Raw genomic sequence first — 18,173 nt, 5'->3', positions numbered from 1 at the left:
TCCTATATAACTTATTTCCTATGGGCCTCAATTTCTTCTCCTGTAAAATGAGGGAATTGGACCAGATAATTTTTGAAGTCTTTTCCAACTTTAAAACCTATGAGCTACTTGATAAATATGAGTGTGGTATTTATACCTTGGGATGGTTGGAAGATGTAGTGACAATGAGAAACTACAATGTATAATGGAAAGTATAAGGAGCTTGGAATCAGTAAACCTGACTCTGGACAAGTCATTTTACTACTCAGAGCCTTAGTGTCCTCATCTGTAAAACAGAAATACTAATCCTTTCACTGCCTGCCTTATAGGGTTCCTTGTAAATCTTAAAACACTAAAAATATGAGCCTATTATCATTGGCTATGACATTTCTAGTCATAAAACCTGTGAATACCATGCTCTATGTCCTAATATTATAGCGAACATATTTTTCAAACCTAAACTAGGACACATGATCTGGCAGGTTATTCTTTTTGCAAAGCCTTATTAAAAATAAACTTTCTTTTCTTGAAATCAGAACTGTCCTAGAAAATTTAGAACGTAGGGTCACCATAGTGTGATAGACAAAAGATGAAATGAATGAGGAAACAAAGGTTCAAACATCCAAACATAGTGATTTATTAAGCAATGGATGCTAATTGCACAACAAACGGGGAACAGACCTCAGTTTTGGCACTGGACCCCAAATACAGGGGGGATGGACAGATTTTTTTGCATCAAAAACAATTAGTCAAATAAGACCAATAAATGAAAAGAAAACAATTAATCAGGATACAAAATTAGGTAATCTGATTTCTTATTGGAGGAAAGATTCTAGGGACTTTCCAAGTTGGGAGGGGGAGAGCTAATAGGTGCAGTTCCCTGAAATCAGAAAAAGAGGTGCCCCACTTCCCACAAGTATCTATAAACAATCAAAGGAACATGGAAACAATAACTGATTGACCAGTACAGGGCTAGTTTTCAGATCAGACATATGGGTTACTTGAGATGTATAATTGTGAGAAAACTCCTTGTATCAACCTTTGGATCTGATTGGATTTCCGGTCAACATAACCTAGGTTCTTAGTTAAAGGTCTTGAAGTGGCAGCAAGAAATGGTCCAGCTTCCCAGCCATGCAATGCAATAGAACTTTCTTTTTTCCCACAATTGAATAGAGTGTTTTCACCAGATAGAAATTGGGCTAGACCCATAATGGAATAGAAAGGGAACTGAGCTAGCTCCAGAATTGAGTCACAAGATGGAGTCAGTGTGGTTCACTCAATTCCCACTACCATTTGCTATTTTAATTCCTTCAGTAGCAACTATAAAAGGCCGCTGCTCAGCTGTGGCAACAAGGCAAACAGGATGGTCTGTGTTTCCCATACTTCAACTTGGAAAATAAAGGCACTGTATTTTTCAGTTCCCTAGGGACCCAGTGCCTTTATGCCCTCTAGACAATTCCTTCCATCCAAACCTGCGCTCACCTAGTTGTTACATTGGAAACTACTATATAAATGAGAGCTATTATTGGTTTTGTTATTAGAATGGCATTAATAAACTAACTCATTCTAATTTGGGGGGGGTGGGTTGTCCCAACCAATAATTTCATTTCAGGGTCCATTTGAAAACAACTTTCTCTTTTGTTTTAGAGATTTTCCTCAGGAACTCCCAAGAGGTTAAGTGATTTGCAAATAATAATACTGTAATATGTCAGAGGCAAATATGCATACATTGCAAAGCCTCATTAAAAATAAACTTTTCTTTTCTTGAAATCAGAACTCAAATATTTCCAACTCCAAGATTGTCCCTTTTTCTCTCCACTACTTCTCTTTTTATTCTCTAATAAATCAAAAAGTCTTCTAAAAGACCATAAACAAAGCTTCTTAAAGCTTTTTTTAAATTATCTAACTTCTTAGAACTAGGGCTGTCAGACACTGGACTTGAACTCAAAGCCTTGCTTACTCCAAGATTGTCCCTCTACTGACTTTACTCCAGTACCTCTCCCCCTATTCCTTTAATAAGTTAAAATGTTTTTTAAAAGACCATAAAAAAACTTCTTAAAGCTTTCTCATCTTATAAATTCTTCTTAAAATTAAGGGTGAAGTAAAGGCTGGAAAGCATGGCAAGAGGATGAACTGTCCTGAACTCCATCGTCTCACATGACCAGCTGCCACTGAACATCTTTGCCTGGATGACTTTGTAAGCAATCTCGAACTCAGCATATCCCAAAATGGAGTTCATTCTGTTTCAAGGGTTCTTAACTGGCAGTTGGTGAACTTAAAAATGTTTCTTTTTTAATAACTGCATTTCAATCTAATTGGTTTCTTTTGTAATCCTACGTATTTTATTTTATGCATTTAAAAACACTATTCTGAGAAGGGGTCCATGACACGAAGAAGATTAAGAACTCCTGTTCTATTTTCATCCAAACCCACCCCTCTTCCAGACTTCTCTTTTTCTTTGGAAAGCACCACAATTTTTCAAATCACCCCAGATTAACAACCCTAGAGGCATCCTTGATTCATGCTTCTTCTTGATCATTTATATTCAACCAGTTATCATACCTTATTGACTGCTTTCACCTTCTCTCTTGCATTCATTCCCACCACCCTATGTCAAGCCCTTCTCACCTCTTGTTTGGACTGTTGTAATAGCCTCCTAACTGGCCTCCATGCTCTCAGTCTCTCTCATCTCCATTCCATCCTTCACAGCGGTCAAATTAGCCTTTCTAAAACAGAAATCTGCCTATGTCATTCCTCTACTCAAAAAAATCTTCAGTGACTTTCTATTGCCTTCAGGATAAACCACATAATCTTCAGCTTGTCATTCAAAGCCCTCCACAATATGGCTCCCACCTACGTTTCTAGTCTGTTCTAATCAAACTGGCTTGTTACTTGTTACTCTTGTATGACTATCCATGCCTGTGCATAGATTGTCTCATATGTCTGGAATTCACAATTTTGCCTGAGGCCAATGCTGAGTCACAGCCTCATTTGTGGCTCAGAGTTGGTAATTTTAACCACCCTATGGAAATCAGTCCCTTTATGCCACTGCACTCCATACAGAGATAACATTTCTGTTCCTGTGTGCTGCTCTATTTAGCTGTATAATCTTTGTCAAAGGTTGTTCTGTTTGGACCTCAGTTTCCTCATCCGTAAAATGATTGGGTTCCAAGCTAGACTATCTTAAAGATCTCTTTGAACACAAAATCTATATGCAAATAATCAAAATGGATCCATGACCTCACTGATTCATGAGGTTTTTACAATATTCAGATGACGACCCATTTTGCCTTGACTACTTTGTGTGACTCTTCCATGTTCTCCCAAAAATCTACTGCGGGGGGCCCAGCCAATGTGCTGGAGCTCTTCCTTAATTTCTTCTGACATTGTGAGGGTAGTGGATCACTCTGGCTTCCCACTTCTCATCGCTCCCACTCACTAGGTAACCAGTTCATCTTTTCTTTCTGTCATACAGCTCTTTGATGACATCCTTCATTTTTATTCTTCTTCAGACTTCCTCATTTTTTATATTATGCAGCTGGCCCTTACTTAACCATGTGCTTTTCCATTTCTTTTTGTGTAATGAATATCTTTAATTTTTCTGAAGCAGTGGCATTCCATTTCTCACTGCTATCTTCAGTCGTCCTAATGAATATCTGGCCACTGGACCCAGATGGCTCTGGAGGAGACAGTGAGGCTGGTGACTTTGCACAGCCCTCCCTTATTCAAATCAAAGTCAATTGCAAAATCACATCACCATCTCCCTGATGTCATGGTCCTCTACGAAAATGGAGGACAAACACAACACAAGCTATACAATGACACCAATAAAGTGTTTCTATTAATAATATGGACCTTAGCTGTCATGAGAAGCCAGTTTCATAAAAGTAATCCAGCCCACTCAATTCCTTTTTTTATTTTTTTTCCATTTCTGGGTCCCTCTTATTGTATTGTCTGTCTTACATATTTACCCATACCAATGGACAAGCTCTGTAGAGTGTCTATTCCAATCCGTGTTGAAAACTAGACAATAAATATTCTTCATCCGTTTAGTCTTTCCTTTCTGGCAGATCTATGCCCCTAAGTTAATATACTAAACATTCCTACAATAAACCATCATTAAGTACCTACTTGATGCAAAGCAAATGTTACTGATTTTAGAGTGAGGCTGCCCTGTCAGGACCCCTTACCTACCAGTTGCTAGTGTTGAGTGTTTTCCAGTGTTGAATTCCTAAAACAAAGGCCTGGGCTGATTTTCAGCTCCTGTTGTAGGTCATCTGGAGTTACAAAGGTCAATCTTCTCACTTGCAATGATGTTTCAGGTGTTCTGCTTGTTTCAGAGTCGTGTTACCTGATCTTTCCCTTTTGCAGCCACCCTGCTTCGGCTGCCTTTTCCCTCTATTCTCTGGCCGCCCTTTCCCATTGGTGAGTTCCTCTAGGAACTTCCATGTTGGTGAAGGGACCAGACCAGATAAGCTTCACTCTCCTGACTTTGCAACTATTCCCCCTTCGTTCCCATCCACCTCCCCTTCCCCATCTCCCACCCCCTACTTCAGCTCCCTTGTTATCTCCTCTCACTAGACAGTAAGGTCCTTGAGGGTAGATGCTGGAATTTCTTGTGCTTAAAATTATATCCCGAGGGCTTGGCACAGTGCCTGGCACATGGAAGAGGCTTTGTAATAGCTTGTTAATTCTCTCTCTCAGCTTTTATGTCTCTCTCGCTTTTTGTTACTCCTATTTTGAATATGTTTTCATGATCTGACCTTTGTTTTAAAGTTTTCTCTCTTCTCTGCTTCCAATATTTTAAATGATTTTTTGCACTTAGTGACCTTTAAAATGAAAAAATAAACATACTTTCAAATATCAATAGCAACTCTTACCTAACTCCATAATGTCTTCTTAGTTAATGGCATTTTTATATGGTTGCAGTCAGTGTGTTCATAGAGTTCTTTGTTCTCCTCTGCTCACTTTGCATTATTCCACACAGACCTTTCCATACGTCAGTATGATCATCCTATTTGTCATTCTCAATGGTGGGTTAGTAAGTGCATTATTGCAGTGACCAGTCTGTTCAGTCATTTTGTCACTGTTGGGCATCTGGGACATTTCCAGGTTTTGGTCCTATAAATAGCACTACTATAAACACCTTTGAACAAATAGGCCCTTTTTCTTTTGGCTAATTTCCCTGGGATATATACACAGTATTGAGATTACTGGGTCAAAGAATATGACCAATTCATAGATTTTTCTACCACTTGCTAGATCACTCTCCAGCAGGAATTTTAACCTAGGTCCATGAACTTGGTGATTGTTGTTATTTTAATAATTTCAGTAATTGGTTTCCTTTGGAATCCTGGGTATTTTATTCTAATGCATTTAAAAACATTATTGTGAGAACAGGTTCATAGGCTCTGTCAGCCAGCCAAGGTATCCATGACACAAAAAGCAGTTAAGAACCTATGTTCTACAGAAACATTTGATCAATTTATGCTGCTACCAGTAGTATGAGTGTACCTGTTTCCTACAGCCCTGCCCATCACTGTGGGTTTTAATATTTTAACTTATTTTTCTAATGTAAGCAATATAATGAGTTGGTTTATTTTATTGAATTATATATTATAATATCTAATAATATTATTGTAACATATTATTTCATCAAATTTTGTTTTTATTAGTTTCTCAGATATTAAAATTTTAATTTATTTGTTTCTACTTCTGGGATCCCTATTCTGTTCCACCGGTCTATTTTTTTTTGTGAGGCAGTGGGGTTAAGTGACTCACCCAGGGTCACACAGCTAGTAAGTGTTATGTGTCTAAGGCCAGATTTGTACTCAGGTCCTCCTATCTCCAGGGCTGGTACTCTTATCTGCTGTGCCATCTAGCGGACCCTGGTCTGTTTTTTAATTGGGTAGTTTTGATAGTTGTTGCTTTATAATACTTTAAAATATGGAGGTAGTTAAACTTCCTCCTACCTCCACCCTGTTTTGGTACCATATTTCAGTACTTCAGGACCCTGTGATTTCATCCATGAGATACTTCTTCCACTGAAAAATGAATGAATAAATGAAAAGGCATTTATTAAGTGCCTATTATATGCCAGGTGCTATGTTAAGTTAGGCTGAAGATACAAAATAAAGCAAAAGACAGTCCGTGATCTCAAGGAGCTCACTGTTTAAAAGGGAGACAACGTACAATTGTGCATAAATGAGCACAGGATAAACTGGAAATAGAGGGAAGGCAGTAGAATTAAAGGCAGGGGGGATCAGGAAAGGTTTCTAGTAGAAGGTGGGATTTTAGCTGGAACTTGAAAGAAACCAGAGGTGGGAGATGAGAAGGGAGAACATTCCAGACCTGGAGGAAAGCCAGTGAAAAGGCCTTTACAGGTGTGAGGTGATGAGGTCCTGAATTAGGGTTGTAGGAGAGGGAGTATACAAGAGGTGCTGTGCAAGTAGAAATAAAAGGATGTGGCAATGGATTTGATATGTGGAGCAAGTGAATGAGAGTAAGGAGTCAAGAGAGATTTTGAGACAATGACTTGGGATGATAGTGGTTCTCTTGACAGTAATAGAGAAGTTTGGAAGGTGAAAAGATAATGAATTCTGTTTTGGACATGCCGAATTTGAGATACCTATGGAACATCCAGTTTAAGACATTAAAAGACAGTTGGTGATATGGAACTGTAACTCAGGAGAGAGACAGGGCTGTAAGTATAGGTAAAAGAATCATCTGCATAGTTTATAATTGAACTCATGGGAGCTGATGAGATCATCAAGTAATATTATATAGGGCAAAAAGAGAAAAAGGCCTAGGTCAGAGCACTGGGGGACACCATGGTTGGTCAGCATGACCTGGATGTGATCCAACAAAGAAGACTAAGGAGTAGTCAGACAGACAGTAAGAGAAGACCAGGTGAGAATAATGCCATGAAAACCCAGAAAGAAGAGGGTGTCCAGGAGTAGCCGCTGACCAGCAGTGTCAAAATGTTGCACAGTTCAAGGCTGAGGACTGAGGAAAGGCCATTAGACTTGGCAATTAAGAGATCACTGGTATCTTTGGAAAGAGCAGTTTCTGTTGAATGATGAAACCAGATTGCAAGGGGTTTAGAAGAGAGTAGAAGAAGAGGAAATAGAGGCAGGGAATGTAAGCAGCTTTCTCAAAGAGTTTAGCCAAGAAGGGGAAGAGAGACCCAGAATGATAGCTATTGAGTATGGTTTTGATGAAGTTAGGGTTTCTTAAGAATGGAGGAGACATGGGAGTGTTTGTAGGGAGAAGGAAAGGAGCCAGTAGATAGAGACAGATTAAAGAAAGTGGAGATGCTGGAGGGGGAAATCTGTTGGAAGAGATGGAATCAAGGGTGCATATCGAACAGTTTGCCTTGGCAAGTCGAAGTGGTGATTCAGGGGTAAAGATGGAGATAGAGGGAGGGAAAAGATGGCTGAATTATTCGAGATAAGGAGGAAGGTAGAAGAGGAAGCTCTCAGTGAATAGCTCTGTGTGTGTGTGTGTGTGTGTGTGTGTGTGTGTGTGTATAGAATGAGCTGAGGTCCTCAGCTGAGAAGATGGGAGGAGAAGGGTGCTGCTATGGAGAGTTTGAGAAAAAACAAGAATATTTGGAATAGCCACTGTGGCAAAAGACAAGTCAAGTGGTTGATAAGTATAGACTGAAGAGAGAGTCCAAAGAAAGGAAAAGGTCAATATTACACTATGTTGCCCTCTGCTTGGAATGCTGGAGTGCTGAAGTGCTTGAATGCAAGGCAAAGAGCTCCTTCCCAAGCCAGCATTTTAAGAGGGCTCCCAGGCCAGCCATCTTGCCAAATATATTATTTGCATATATATGGGTTATGCGTATATATGGCCCATACATAATAAGTGACATATTACACATGCACGCTGCTGCTTATTACACACGGGTAGTGTCATCAATTAGGCTAACATTATCTATGCTACATTCTGTTTTACCTATTTTGTTATATGTTATATATGTTAAATATGTGTTATATGCTCATGTTTTATAGTAGATAGATGTCATAAATGGTATATATTATACTGTTTTATATGTTACATATCACATATGTTCGTATGTATATAGCTATAGATATAAGTATAGATGCAGATGATATAAATATAGATATGCAGATACATGTCAGCTTTGGTTGTGGTTGTTATTTAATTGTTTCAGTTGTGCCTGACTCTTCATGACCTCATTTTGGGGTTTTCGTGACAGGGACACTAGAGTGGTTTGCCATTTCTTTCTGCAGTTCATTTTACAGATGAGAAAATTGAGGCAAACAAAGTTAAGTGACTTGCCCAGGGTCACACAGCTAGTAAGTGTCTGAAGCCTCCCACCTTATTGGTACATTCACTACACCCTGGCCTTCTATCGGAGGACTGAATGGCTGTAAGACAAGAATTTTTTTTAAAAAAAGGCCTTCCAAAGCCTCTATTTAAGGAGGACTCCTAGGACAGCCATTTCTTCATGTCCCGTCAGGTTTACTTATTTTCCTTGACTCCATCGTGTCCTCAAGAAACCTCATCATCAGGAAACTCATCATCCTTCCACATTAGAGCAGCTTTGGAACTCCCATCTCCTCTCTGACTGGAGTTCTAGCGTAAGAGCTAGGACTTGAAGCTAGGTGTTGGGATTCTCAATTCAGTGGTCTTTCATTACACAAAACAAGCTATCTCTCTTTAAAAAAAGTTGTGCTTTAGTAAGGTTATAGAGAATCTGATTTGATTTGATTTGCTGTAATATGTGAGAAATAATTTTCATCAGATAAAGACTAATGCAAGATGATGTTGTATGATGTTATATAGTGTATAGAAGACAGATTGCTGGGCTTGGAATCATTAAGACCTATGTTCAAATCTCTCCTGTTGACACTTAATAGCAAGTCAATTAGCACCTCATTTATAGTGTTGTGTGCATGAAAAGAAATGTATGTAAAATGAGTTATGTGTAAAATTCTTTGTAAACCTTAAAACCCCAGGTGTTATTATTATTAATTAAAAAGATATATTTTGAACATGGATAAATTTAAGGATATCATACATTTTCTTATTTAATAGATGCTTTAGCAGAGAAGAAAACATTTAAATTTAGGGCTTTACAATATTGTAAGGATGATCAACTGTGCAAGACAGCTACTCTTATCAACGCAATGGCCCAAGACAATTCTAAAGGACTGATGATGAAAAAAATGTTATCTACCTCCAGAGAGGGAACTGACAAATTCAGAATGCAGATTGAAGCATACTTTTAAAACTTTATTTATTTTTATTGTTTTATTTTGTGGGGTTTTTTTTCAATATGGATTATATGGAAATATGCTTTACATGACTCCTTTACATGACTTACATATATAATCAATAATCAAATTGCTTGCCTTCTCAAGGAGGTGAGAAGGAGAGAATTTGGAAGTCAAATTTTTTAAAAAGATTGTTTAAGAAATTTTTATATTTAATGAAATAAATAAAATAATTGTTTAAAAAAACAATAAATTTAGGTCTTTACTTGTGATTAGGATAAAATAATTTGTTGAAGATTTAGTCGAACATATAATTATTATTTAAAACTTCCTTTTACAGGATTCTTACTGCCTGGAGAAAAAGAGTAGAAAATGCAAAACAACGAAATTATAAAACCTGCCAAATACTTTTCTGAATTGGAAAAGAGTATCTTGCTTGCATTAGTGGAAAAGTATAAATATGTGCTTGAATGTAAGAAAAGTGATGCTAGGACAATTGCACTTAAACAGAGGACCTGGCAGGCTCTCGCCCACGAGTACAATTCTCAACCTAGCGTGTCACTACGAGATTTCAAACAATTGAAGAAGTGTTGGGAAAACATCAAGGCACGGACCAAAAAGATAATGGCACATGAAAGAAGAGAGAAGGTAAAACGGAGCGTTAGTCCACTTCTAAGCACACAGGGAATAGGAAAAGAGAAGATTGCCAGCATGCTCCCTGAGCAAATTTACTTTTTACAGAGTCCTCCGGAAGAAGAGTCAGACTACCACCCTGACACAGCAAATCAAGGTACAATGCTCCTGTTAACTCTTGCTCTGTTCATTGGGATGCCATCTGCATTTTTTGTGTAATGTCTCCAGTTTTGTTTTGTTTTTTGTTTTTGTTTTTTGGCTAGGCAGTGGGGTTTAGTGACTTGCCCAGGGCCACGTAGCTAATAAGTGTCAAGTGTCTGAGGCTGGATTTGAACTCACGTCCTCCTGATTCCAGAGCCGATGCTCTATTCCATTGTGCCACTTAGCTGCCCATGTCCCCAGTTTTTACACAAACTTTGATGCTGGTTCTTGATTTTCCCTGTTGAAAGCTGGGGACCATGTTGTTGTTGTAGAGGGAAAGAATCAGATGCTAGAATAAATTATTGATTTATATGTTTGCAGCCCTTTATCCTTGTGACATCTTATTACAGGTCCCACAGACACTTCCAAAAATGGGAGAATTTTTTATTTAATTACCCAAGGACTGCTGGTGATTATGTCATTTAGCATGATGCATCAGAATGCATTCTAGGGATGGAAACGGGCATTCTTTAAGGGGGATCTGCCCTGTTATTAAATAGCAGAAAATGAGCATTTCCAAAAGTTTATTGTAATGTTTCTTCAGCGATTCCCAACTGTTAACAATACCCTAGAGGGCAGCTCGGTGGTGCAGTGGATAGAGCACTGGCCCTGTAGTCAGGAGGACCTGAGTTCAAATTCGGCTTCAGACACATAACACTCACTAGCTGTGTGACCCTGGGCAAGTCACTTAACCCCAATTGCCTCACCAAAAAAAAAAATACCCTAGGGATCTCAGAAATTCTCAAAGGAAAATTAATGTTAATTTTTAAAGAAGAAATAATAATTCTAGCACTTTAAGGATTTTTAAATGCTTTACAAATATAATCTCGATTGATCCTCACAACAATCTTATGGAGTACATACTATTATCCCCATTTTAGAGATGAGGAAACTGTAGCAGATAGAGTTTAGGTGACTTCCCCAGGGTCACACAGCTAATAAATATCTGAGTCTAGATTTGAACTCAGGTTTTCCTGACTCCAAGAATTATAACTGTTTGACAAGCATATCATAAAGAACTCATCTAAGGAAAAGGAAGGATTGTTGCACACACACAAAAAAGTAATTGCTGGGTATCACAACTTAAAAGGCTAGTAGTAATCACTGAGCTATTAAAATATCCATAGATAAGTAATAGGCAAAAAGAAATGGCTATACAGAGATGCCTTCCTCTTTAGGATAATGTCAGAAAATATTTATATGTGGCTTTGGAAACCCTCAACTTAGGTACTGGGTTTTTTAAAATTAAAGCTATTTGTAAGTCAGTTATTTAGAACCTGGAACACATTTTCCAGTGGAATCAGTCCAGCAAATGTTTATTATACACTTGTTGTTTGTAAAACACTATATGCTAGGAGCTGACACTAAACTAATGTTAACAGCTTTCAACAATATGTCACTAATATTAGGCTTCATGGTTTTCATTTTTTTTTTGGTCTTTTTTAATAGCTACATAGTGTGCTTTTCTATATTTAAAAATTTTATATGGTAGATCCAAGATGGCCCTCCTTATCTGGTGCCTTCTGAACTTCTTTCTTCTTCTTCTTCTCTCTATTTTTTAATCATTCGTTGATGTTATTTTCTTTTCTTCCTTTTTATAGTATCTCTAACACTAATTTGCCATTTCCCCCAATTCCACTACTCTACCAAAATAAAAGTTCTCTCTTTGGAGCAAATAAGCATAGTCACACAAATCAAATCCTCCTATTTGCCATGTCTTAATTTATATGTCTCATTAAATACCTCTAGCCCATCACCTCTCTGCTAAGAAAGGGATCTCCTTTGACCACTTAGCAAATGGAATTGGTGACATCAGGAATATATTTTTACATGTCTGGACTTTTCATTGGCCCTCTTAAGACAATTTTTTAAAAATTGATGCCTACTAGGGCTTTGTTATATTAAACTCATTTGCCAACATATTCCTCCTACTCCACCCCCAACACTAGCCTTGAAACATCCCTTTTAACAAACTGCTAAGCAAAACCAACAGACCGTTAGTATTTTTGGTCATATATATGTTTCCCATTTTTTCCATGTTTTTCTTTGTATATAATAAAATACTCAAGTGTAGCTCTAATACGTCATTCTGGCATGGAGCTGACCTTATCTTCCTGTCAATAGGAAGAAACTTCTAGCAAGCTAGAAATGCTAATAGAATGGACTTGGCAAATGGGCCAAGAATCCATCATCTCATCACCAACCTAGCCAAGTTTAAAGAAAAAGAGAGACGTTACTAAGTGATGAATTTTTTGACCAGAGTAAATCCTGAAACTGGTTACTAAGCTATAATGAAGTTGTGATGTGCATTAATTTAAAGAATAAGCATGATCACAAATCTTTCAAAGTATTGAAGAAGTATCCATTAAAACATGCCTTATCTGACATCCTTCATATTTTCAGTAGTCATGAATTTATCTTTCCTTCTTAAGCTGGGGTAAAATAGGCAGCTAAGTAGTACAGTGGATAGAGTACTGGGACTGGAAACAGGAAGACCTGAGTTCATATGTGGCCTGAGACACTTCCTAGCTGTGTGACCCTGGGCAAATTACTTAACCTTTGCCTGCCTTAGTTTCCCCATCTGCAAAATGGGAATAATAACAGCACTTACCTCCCAGGCTAAGTACATTGCAAAACTTAAGGTGCAACATAAACGCTAAATATTTCTCTTTTCCTCTACCTTTTAGTGAGAATTTTTTAAAAAATCTTTTTCTTTGGCCCATCTGCAATTTATTGCATGTGTTATAAAGTATAGAAACAAGCCTTCTCTATGGTTGATCTCAATCTATAGAGATGTCCTTAGTTGAATACCACCCAATAGTCTTCAGTGTTTTTCTCATTGATTTGAAGTCATGGGGGCAGGGAGGATGAAGAAACATGCATTTATTAAGCATCTGCTATGTACCAGGCACTGTGCTAAGTGCTTCATATATTATATCCTTTGTTCCTTACAGCAACCCTATGAGGTAGATGCTATTATCCCGGTTTTGCAGTTGAGGAAACTGAGGCAGACAGGTTAAATGACTCGCCCAGGGTCATACGGGGAGGAAGCAAATATCTGAGGTACTATTTGAACTCAGGATTTCCAGACTCCAAGCCCAGCCCTCTATCACTGTGCCACCTCGATGCCAACATAAATGGCAACAGAGATGGCATACTTGTCAGATTCTAGGAACAAAGTTGAAAGGTATCATCAGTGGATTGGCTGATTGAATTGAGATCTCATCACACAATAGCAAAGGGAAAAACAGTGAAATAAGGTTGGAAATGTAAGTTGGGGACAGATTGCAAAGGGTCTTAAATTCTAAGCTGATGAGTTTGTTTTTTTTAATCTTAGAGATAATAGGAACCACTGAAGAATTTTAAGCAACTCTTAAGGTTAAGAAGTCTGGTAGGGCAGGATATAATTATTTCCTTTTTAAATTTCTTAGTTTTCTTACTCCTTCTAGATAATTTTCACTATCAGTTTTTCATATTCTTTATAATTTCCCATAGGGACTTAAGCTGATATTGCATTAAATCTCCGTGAATATTTAGTCTTCCCAGGCATAATAAAGTAAGTCCTCCATTTAATAATCCTTTCTTTTAGTGCTCCTGATGGAATTTAATGTTTTTATTTACATAAATAACTTATTACTGGGTTTAATAACTACATATCAAATATTTTCTATCATTTAATTTATTTTTTCTATTGTATTTTCTATCTAGGTGCTGTTGGTATATTGGAATACAGTTGATTTTTAATTATTTATTACAACCTTGCTGCTCATTAAAATTTTCTTAAGTGATATCTTTTGTTTTTACATCACCTTCATTTCCAAATATATTCCATCCCTCATTATCTGTTCTAACAAGGAATAAAACATAAGGCAATTCAACAGTGCCAGCCCAACACATCAAATAAGTCTGACATGTGCAAAGTTCCACACTCACAGTCTCCCCCCCACCCAATTCAGCAAAGAAGGGAAGGAGGTGCAATTTCTTATTTCCTCCTGGAGCCAAACTTAATCATTATAATGACAGAGAATGCTGAATGTATTTTGAATTTGTCATTTTAAGTTATTCTCTTGGATTTTGTAAGCTTATATTAATGTTATCTATATAATGTAAAGTTATTTCTTACTTTCTACATTCATAACATTTCTTTTTCGTTTCTGATAATGGTGATCAACATTTCTTTATTATATTCAGCAGGTATTAGTTGCAGGAGACCTTGTTCTTATTTTTAAGGGGGAACTTTTCTAGGCAGTATGATGTTAATTCTTGGTTTTAAATATGATCTCTTTGCTATGTTAATGAAAATTATTCCTACCTATTTTAAGAACAGTAATGGGGAAAAAAAAAGAAAGGTAGTGGATATAATCTTGCCACTTATCTGCTAAAGTAATTATGGAAGTTTTTCTTTGTTTTATACTTAATATGATACATTGATAACTTTTCTTTGTGTCATGCTTACTTTTCCTGGGTCCCAGGGAATAACTCATAATGTTTGCTAAGATTTTTTTTTTTTGGTGAGGCAATTGGGGTTAAGTGACTTGCCCAGAGTCATGCAGCTAGTAAGTGTTATGTGTCTGAGGCCCCGTTTGAACTCAGGTCCTCCTGATTCCAGGGTCGGTACTCTATCCACTGTGCCACCTAGCTGCTCCACTAAGATTTCTCATAGGATTATTTCAGTAAGTAGGTGTGTTGCCCTTTTCTGGTATGGGAATAAAAACCACAATGAATAAGATTAGAATTTATATAGTGCTTTAAGATTTGCAAAGTGCTTACTGTGTCTGAGGAGGGTATGGAGTAACTGGGCTTTCTTGTGACCTCTTAACCTTTCCCAAGCCTGTATTTGTACCCCTGGCCATCGCCAGTCATGTTGACTTTTGTCTTGCCACTGGACGTCATTGACTCTGGAGGAGAAAATGAGGCTGATGACTTTGCCTGCCTCACTTAAATCCAATTCATGGGCAATTCATGATATCATCCTCATGATGTCATTGATCAACAAAAATTTTCTTAGAGTGGAGCAGAGGCTCCAGAGCAGTGACTGGATAGAGATGGTCTACAGGGTCTTCTGTTCCTCTCCTGGAAGATAATCTCTAGTTCATTTACAAAAGCATTGTACTCTTTGCCACATAGGTGAGCCTCCCCTTTTCTCAGCACGTTTTCTGTGATGGACTTGAAATGTTTTCCTTTAATATTTTTCTTTACTTACTCATTAAAGTGCTTGGTCAGAATTTATTTTTATTCTGTACTTGACAATTGCCCCCCCCGAAAAAAAGAGCATTTCCATGTACAAAATAGAACAGAAAAGGACTATTAAATATGAAATCATGATTTTATTATGTATAGCCCGCTTTTTTTTTAAGTCTCTAATTAATTTAGCACATTATTTTCAAAGCTGTCCTGTTTCAGTTTCCTTCTGAACTTCTTTCTTTTTTTTTCTGGGCAGTTTAAAAAATGCTTCATAGACCCTTCTTTTCTTTTTTGTCGAAACTATTGGCAGGTTCCTTCTTCCTCCAAATCTCTCCCCATCCCACCCAGGGGAAAAAAAAAACACAACCTTTGTAACAAATGATAAAGAAAAACAAATTCTCTCATTTGCTGTTCCCAAAGATACATGTCTCATATCATGAATCCAGCACTCCAGCAGGAGATGGGTAGTATGTTCTATCATCAACCCTCTGGAGTCCTGGTTGGTCATCATATTGATTGAGCTCTCAGGTCTTTCAAAGTTGTTCATTATTACAATGTTGTTATTGTATAAATAGGTTCTCTTGGTTGTGTTTACTTCACTCTGTATCAGGTTTCTCTAAAACTTTCCCTTTTGCCATTTCTCATGGCTCAGTAATATTCCACTACAGCCATATACCATAATTTGGTTAGCTATTCTTCAATGAATGGGCATCCCTTTTAGTTCCAGTTGTGTGTGTGTGTGTGTGTGTGTGTGTGTGTTTTGCTATAGCAAAAAGAGCTGGCACAAATATTTTTGTATATGTGGATCTTTTCCCTCTTTTTTGATCTCTGAGTTGTAGGCTTAGTATATCACTAAGTCAGAGTTTAGTAGCTCTTTGAGCGTACTTGCAAATAGTTAGTTACCAGAATGGCTGGGCCACTAATAATTCACTAATGTGTCAGTCTTCTCGAAGTCCTTCCAGCAATTGTCATTTACCTCTTCTGTCATCTTAGCCAATCTGATAAATATAAGGTATAATATCAGAATGTTTTTAATGTGAATCTCTTTGATTATTAGTGATTTGGAGCATTTTTTCTCCCGATGATTGTTGATTATATAGATATCTTCCTTTGGAAACTGATTGCCTGTTCATATCCTTTGACCATTTACTGGGGGAATATATTTATATATTTTATTTATATAGTTATATATTTTTATTTATTTATAAGGGGTTTGTTTTATTTATATTTTATTCATATATATTTATATATTTTAATCAGTTCTATCTTAGATATTGTTGTTGAGCCATTTTCAGTCCTATCCGACTCTTTGTGACCCCATTTGGGGTTTTCTTGGCAGAGATGCTGGTCCAGTTTGCCATCTCCTTCTCCAGCTCATTTTACAGATGAGGAAACTGAGGCAAACAGGGTTAAGTGGCTCACTCAGAGTCAGACAGCTAGTAAATATCTGAGGCCAGATTTGAACTCGGGAAGAAGAATCTTCCTAACTCTAGGTGTGGTGTTCTATCCACTGCACTACCTAGCTGCCCTCTATCTTAGATATCACATTGTTTTTGGAGAAACTTTATGTAAAAAAATTTTCTCCAGTTAACTGTTTCTGTTCTCATTTTAATTTCATTGATTTTGTTTGTGCAAAAATGTTTTCAATTTTATGCTATCAGATTTGTCCTTTCTTATCTTCTGTAATCCTCTCCATCCCTTGTCTAGTCATGAATTCTTCCCCTTATCCATTGTTGTAAAAAGGATCTTCCTGTATGCTCTTCTAATTTGTTTATGATAGACCTTTTATATCTAGGTCATGTATCTATTTGGAACTTATTGTGGTATATGGTGTGATTTTTTGGTTTAATTGGTTGTAATTTTTTTAACTTTGACCTATCTATTACTATTTCCTTAATCTTATCTGCATCAAAAAGGTTGTATTCTCCTTCCTCCTTTTTTTTGGTTTTTGCTTTTATTAGGCAATGGGGTTAAGTGATTTGCCCAGGGTCACACAGCTAGTAAATGTTATATGTCTGAGGCCAGATTTGAACTCAGGTCCTTTTGAATCCAGGGCTGGTTCTCTATCTACCTTCATCCTTTTTTTTTTTTAATAAAGAGGGTGCCCTAATCTTCCTGCTACTATGTAGTAAGAGAATAACTGGACTATATTTTTTACGTCATCTCTTGATGTTTCAGGCTTAAACTGGATATAGCTCAATATACTGGGAATTAGGAGCTTTAAAGCCCCTTCTCTGCTATTGACTTCCTATGTTACCTTAAATATGATATGTGATTTCTATGTATTTTGCTTGAAAAATGGGGAAAACGATGCCTACACCTCCTTCCTCTCTCATCAAGACTTTATGCTTACAAAAAGCAATGTAATATAATTCATGATTGGGAAGCAACTTATCACTAGAAATACCATTAGGCATGTTTAGAATGTGCATTAACTTTTCTAGGCCATCCAGATTTCATTACTTCATTAAGAAAATGGATGTCTAGTTAATAGCTTGAAAAAAAGTATGTATCTTCAGTTGGCCACTAGGTGGCATAATGGATGCAGCAGTGGACTTGGATTCCACAGGACCCCGTGTCCTTATCTTAGATACTTCCTAATTCTGAGAGGCACTTCACCTCTCTCACCTTTAATTCCCTCATCTGCAAAATGAGGATAACAATAACACTTAACCTCACAGAGATACTGTGAGCATATGAAGACATCACATGTAAAGAAAGAACTTTGCAATCTTTAAAGTTCTGTAAAAATCTTAGTTGTGTTGTGGTTGTTGTTAAAATTTAAGATGAATTGCAGAGTAGTGGATACAAGACTGGCCTTGGCCACAGGAAGACTTGGGTGCAAATCTTACCTCTCATACATCCTGTCATTATGGGTAAAGCACTTAACTTTTCAGTGTCTTAGGGGAAAAGATAAATTACAGACAAGTT

The 18,173-nt window shown here is 37.2% G+C and overlaps 1 protein-coding gene across 1 annotated transcript in view; it reads left to right on the top strand.

The window, feature by feature from the left end:
* Nucleotides 1–2,078: 2,078 nt before the first annotated feature.
* MSANTD3 (Myb/SANT DNA binding domain containing 3) overlaps nt 2,079–18,173 on the top strand; it is a 17,550-nt gene continuing 1,455 nt past the window's right edge. The window contains exons 1-2 of the mRNA XM_020995577.2: nt 2,079–2,176; nt 9,565–10,014. Coding sequence (XP_020851236.1) covers nt 9,597–10,014 — 418 coding nt within the window. The 5' untranslated portion in view covers nt 2,079–2,176; nt 9,565–9,596. The remainder of the gene's footprint in view (nt 2,177–9,564; nt 10,015–18,173) is intronic.

This window comes from Phascolarctos cinereus, unplaced genomic scaffold, assembly GCF_003287225.1.
Source record: "Phascolarctos cinereus isolate Bilbo 61053 unplaced genomic scaffold, phaCin_HiC Scaffold_4;HRSCAF=312, whole genome shotgun sequence".
NCBI lineage: Eukaryota > Metazoa > Chordata > Mammalia > Diprotodontia > Phascolarctidae > Phascolarctos > Phascolarctos cinereus.
The sequence above is the reverse complement of the archived record's forward strand: the minus strand, read 5'-3'. Positions and strand labels throughout refer to the sequence as shown.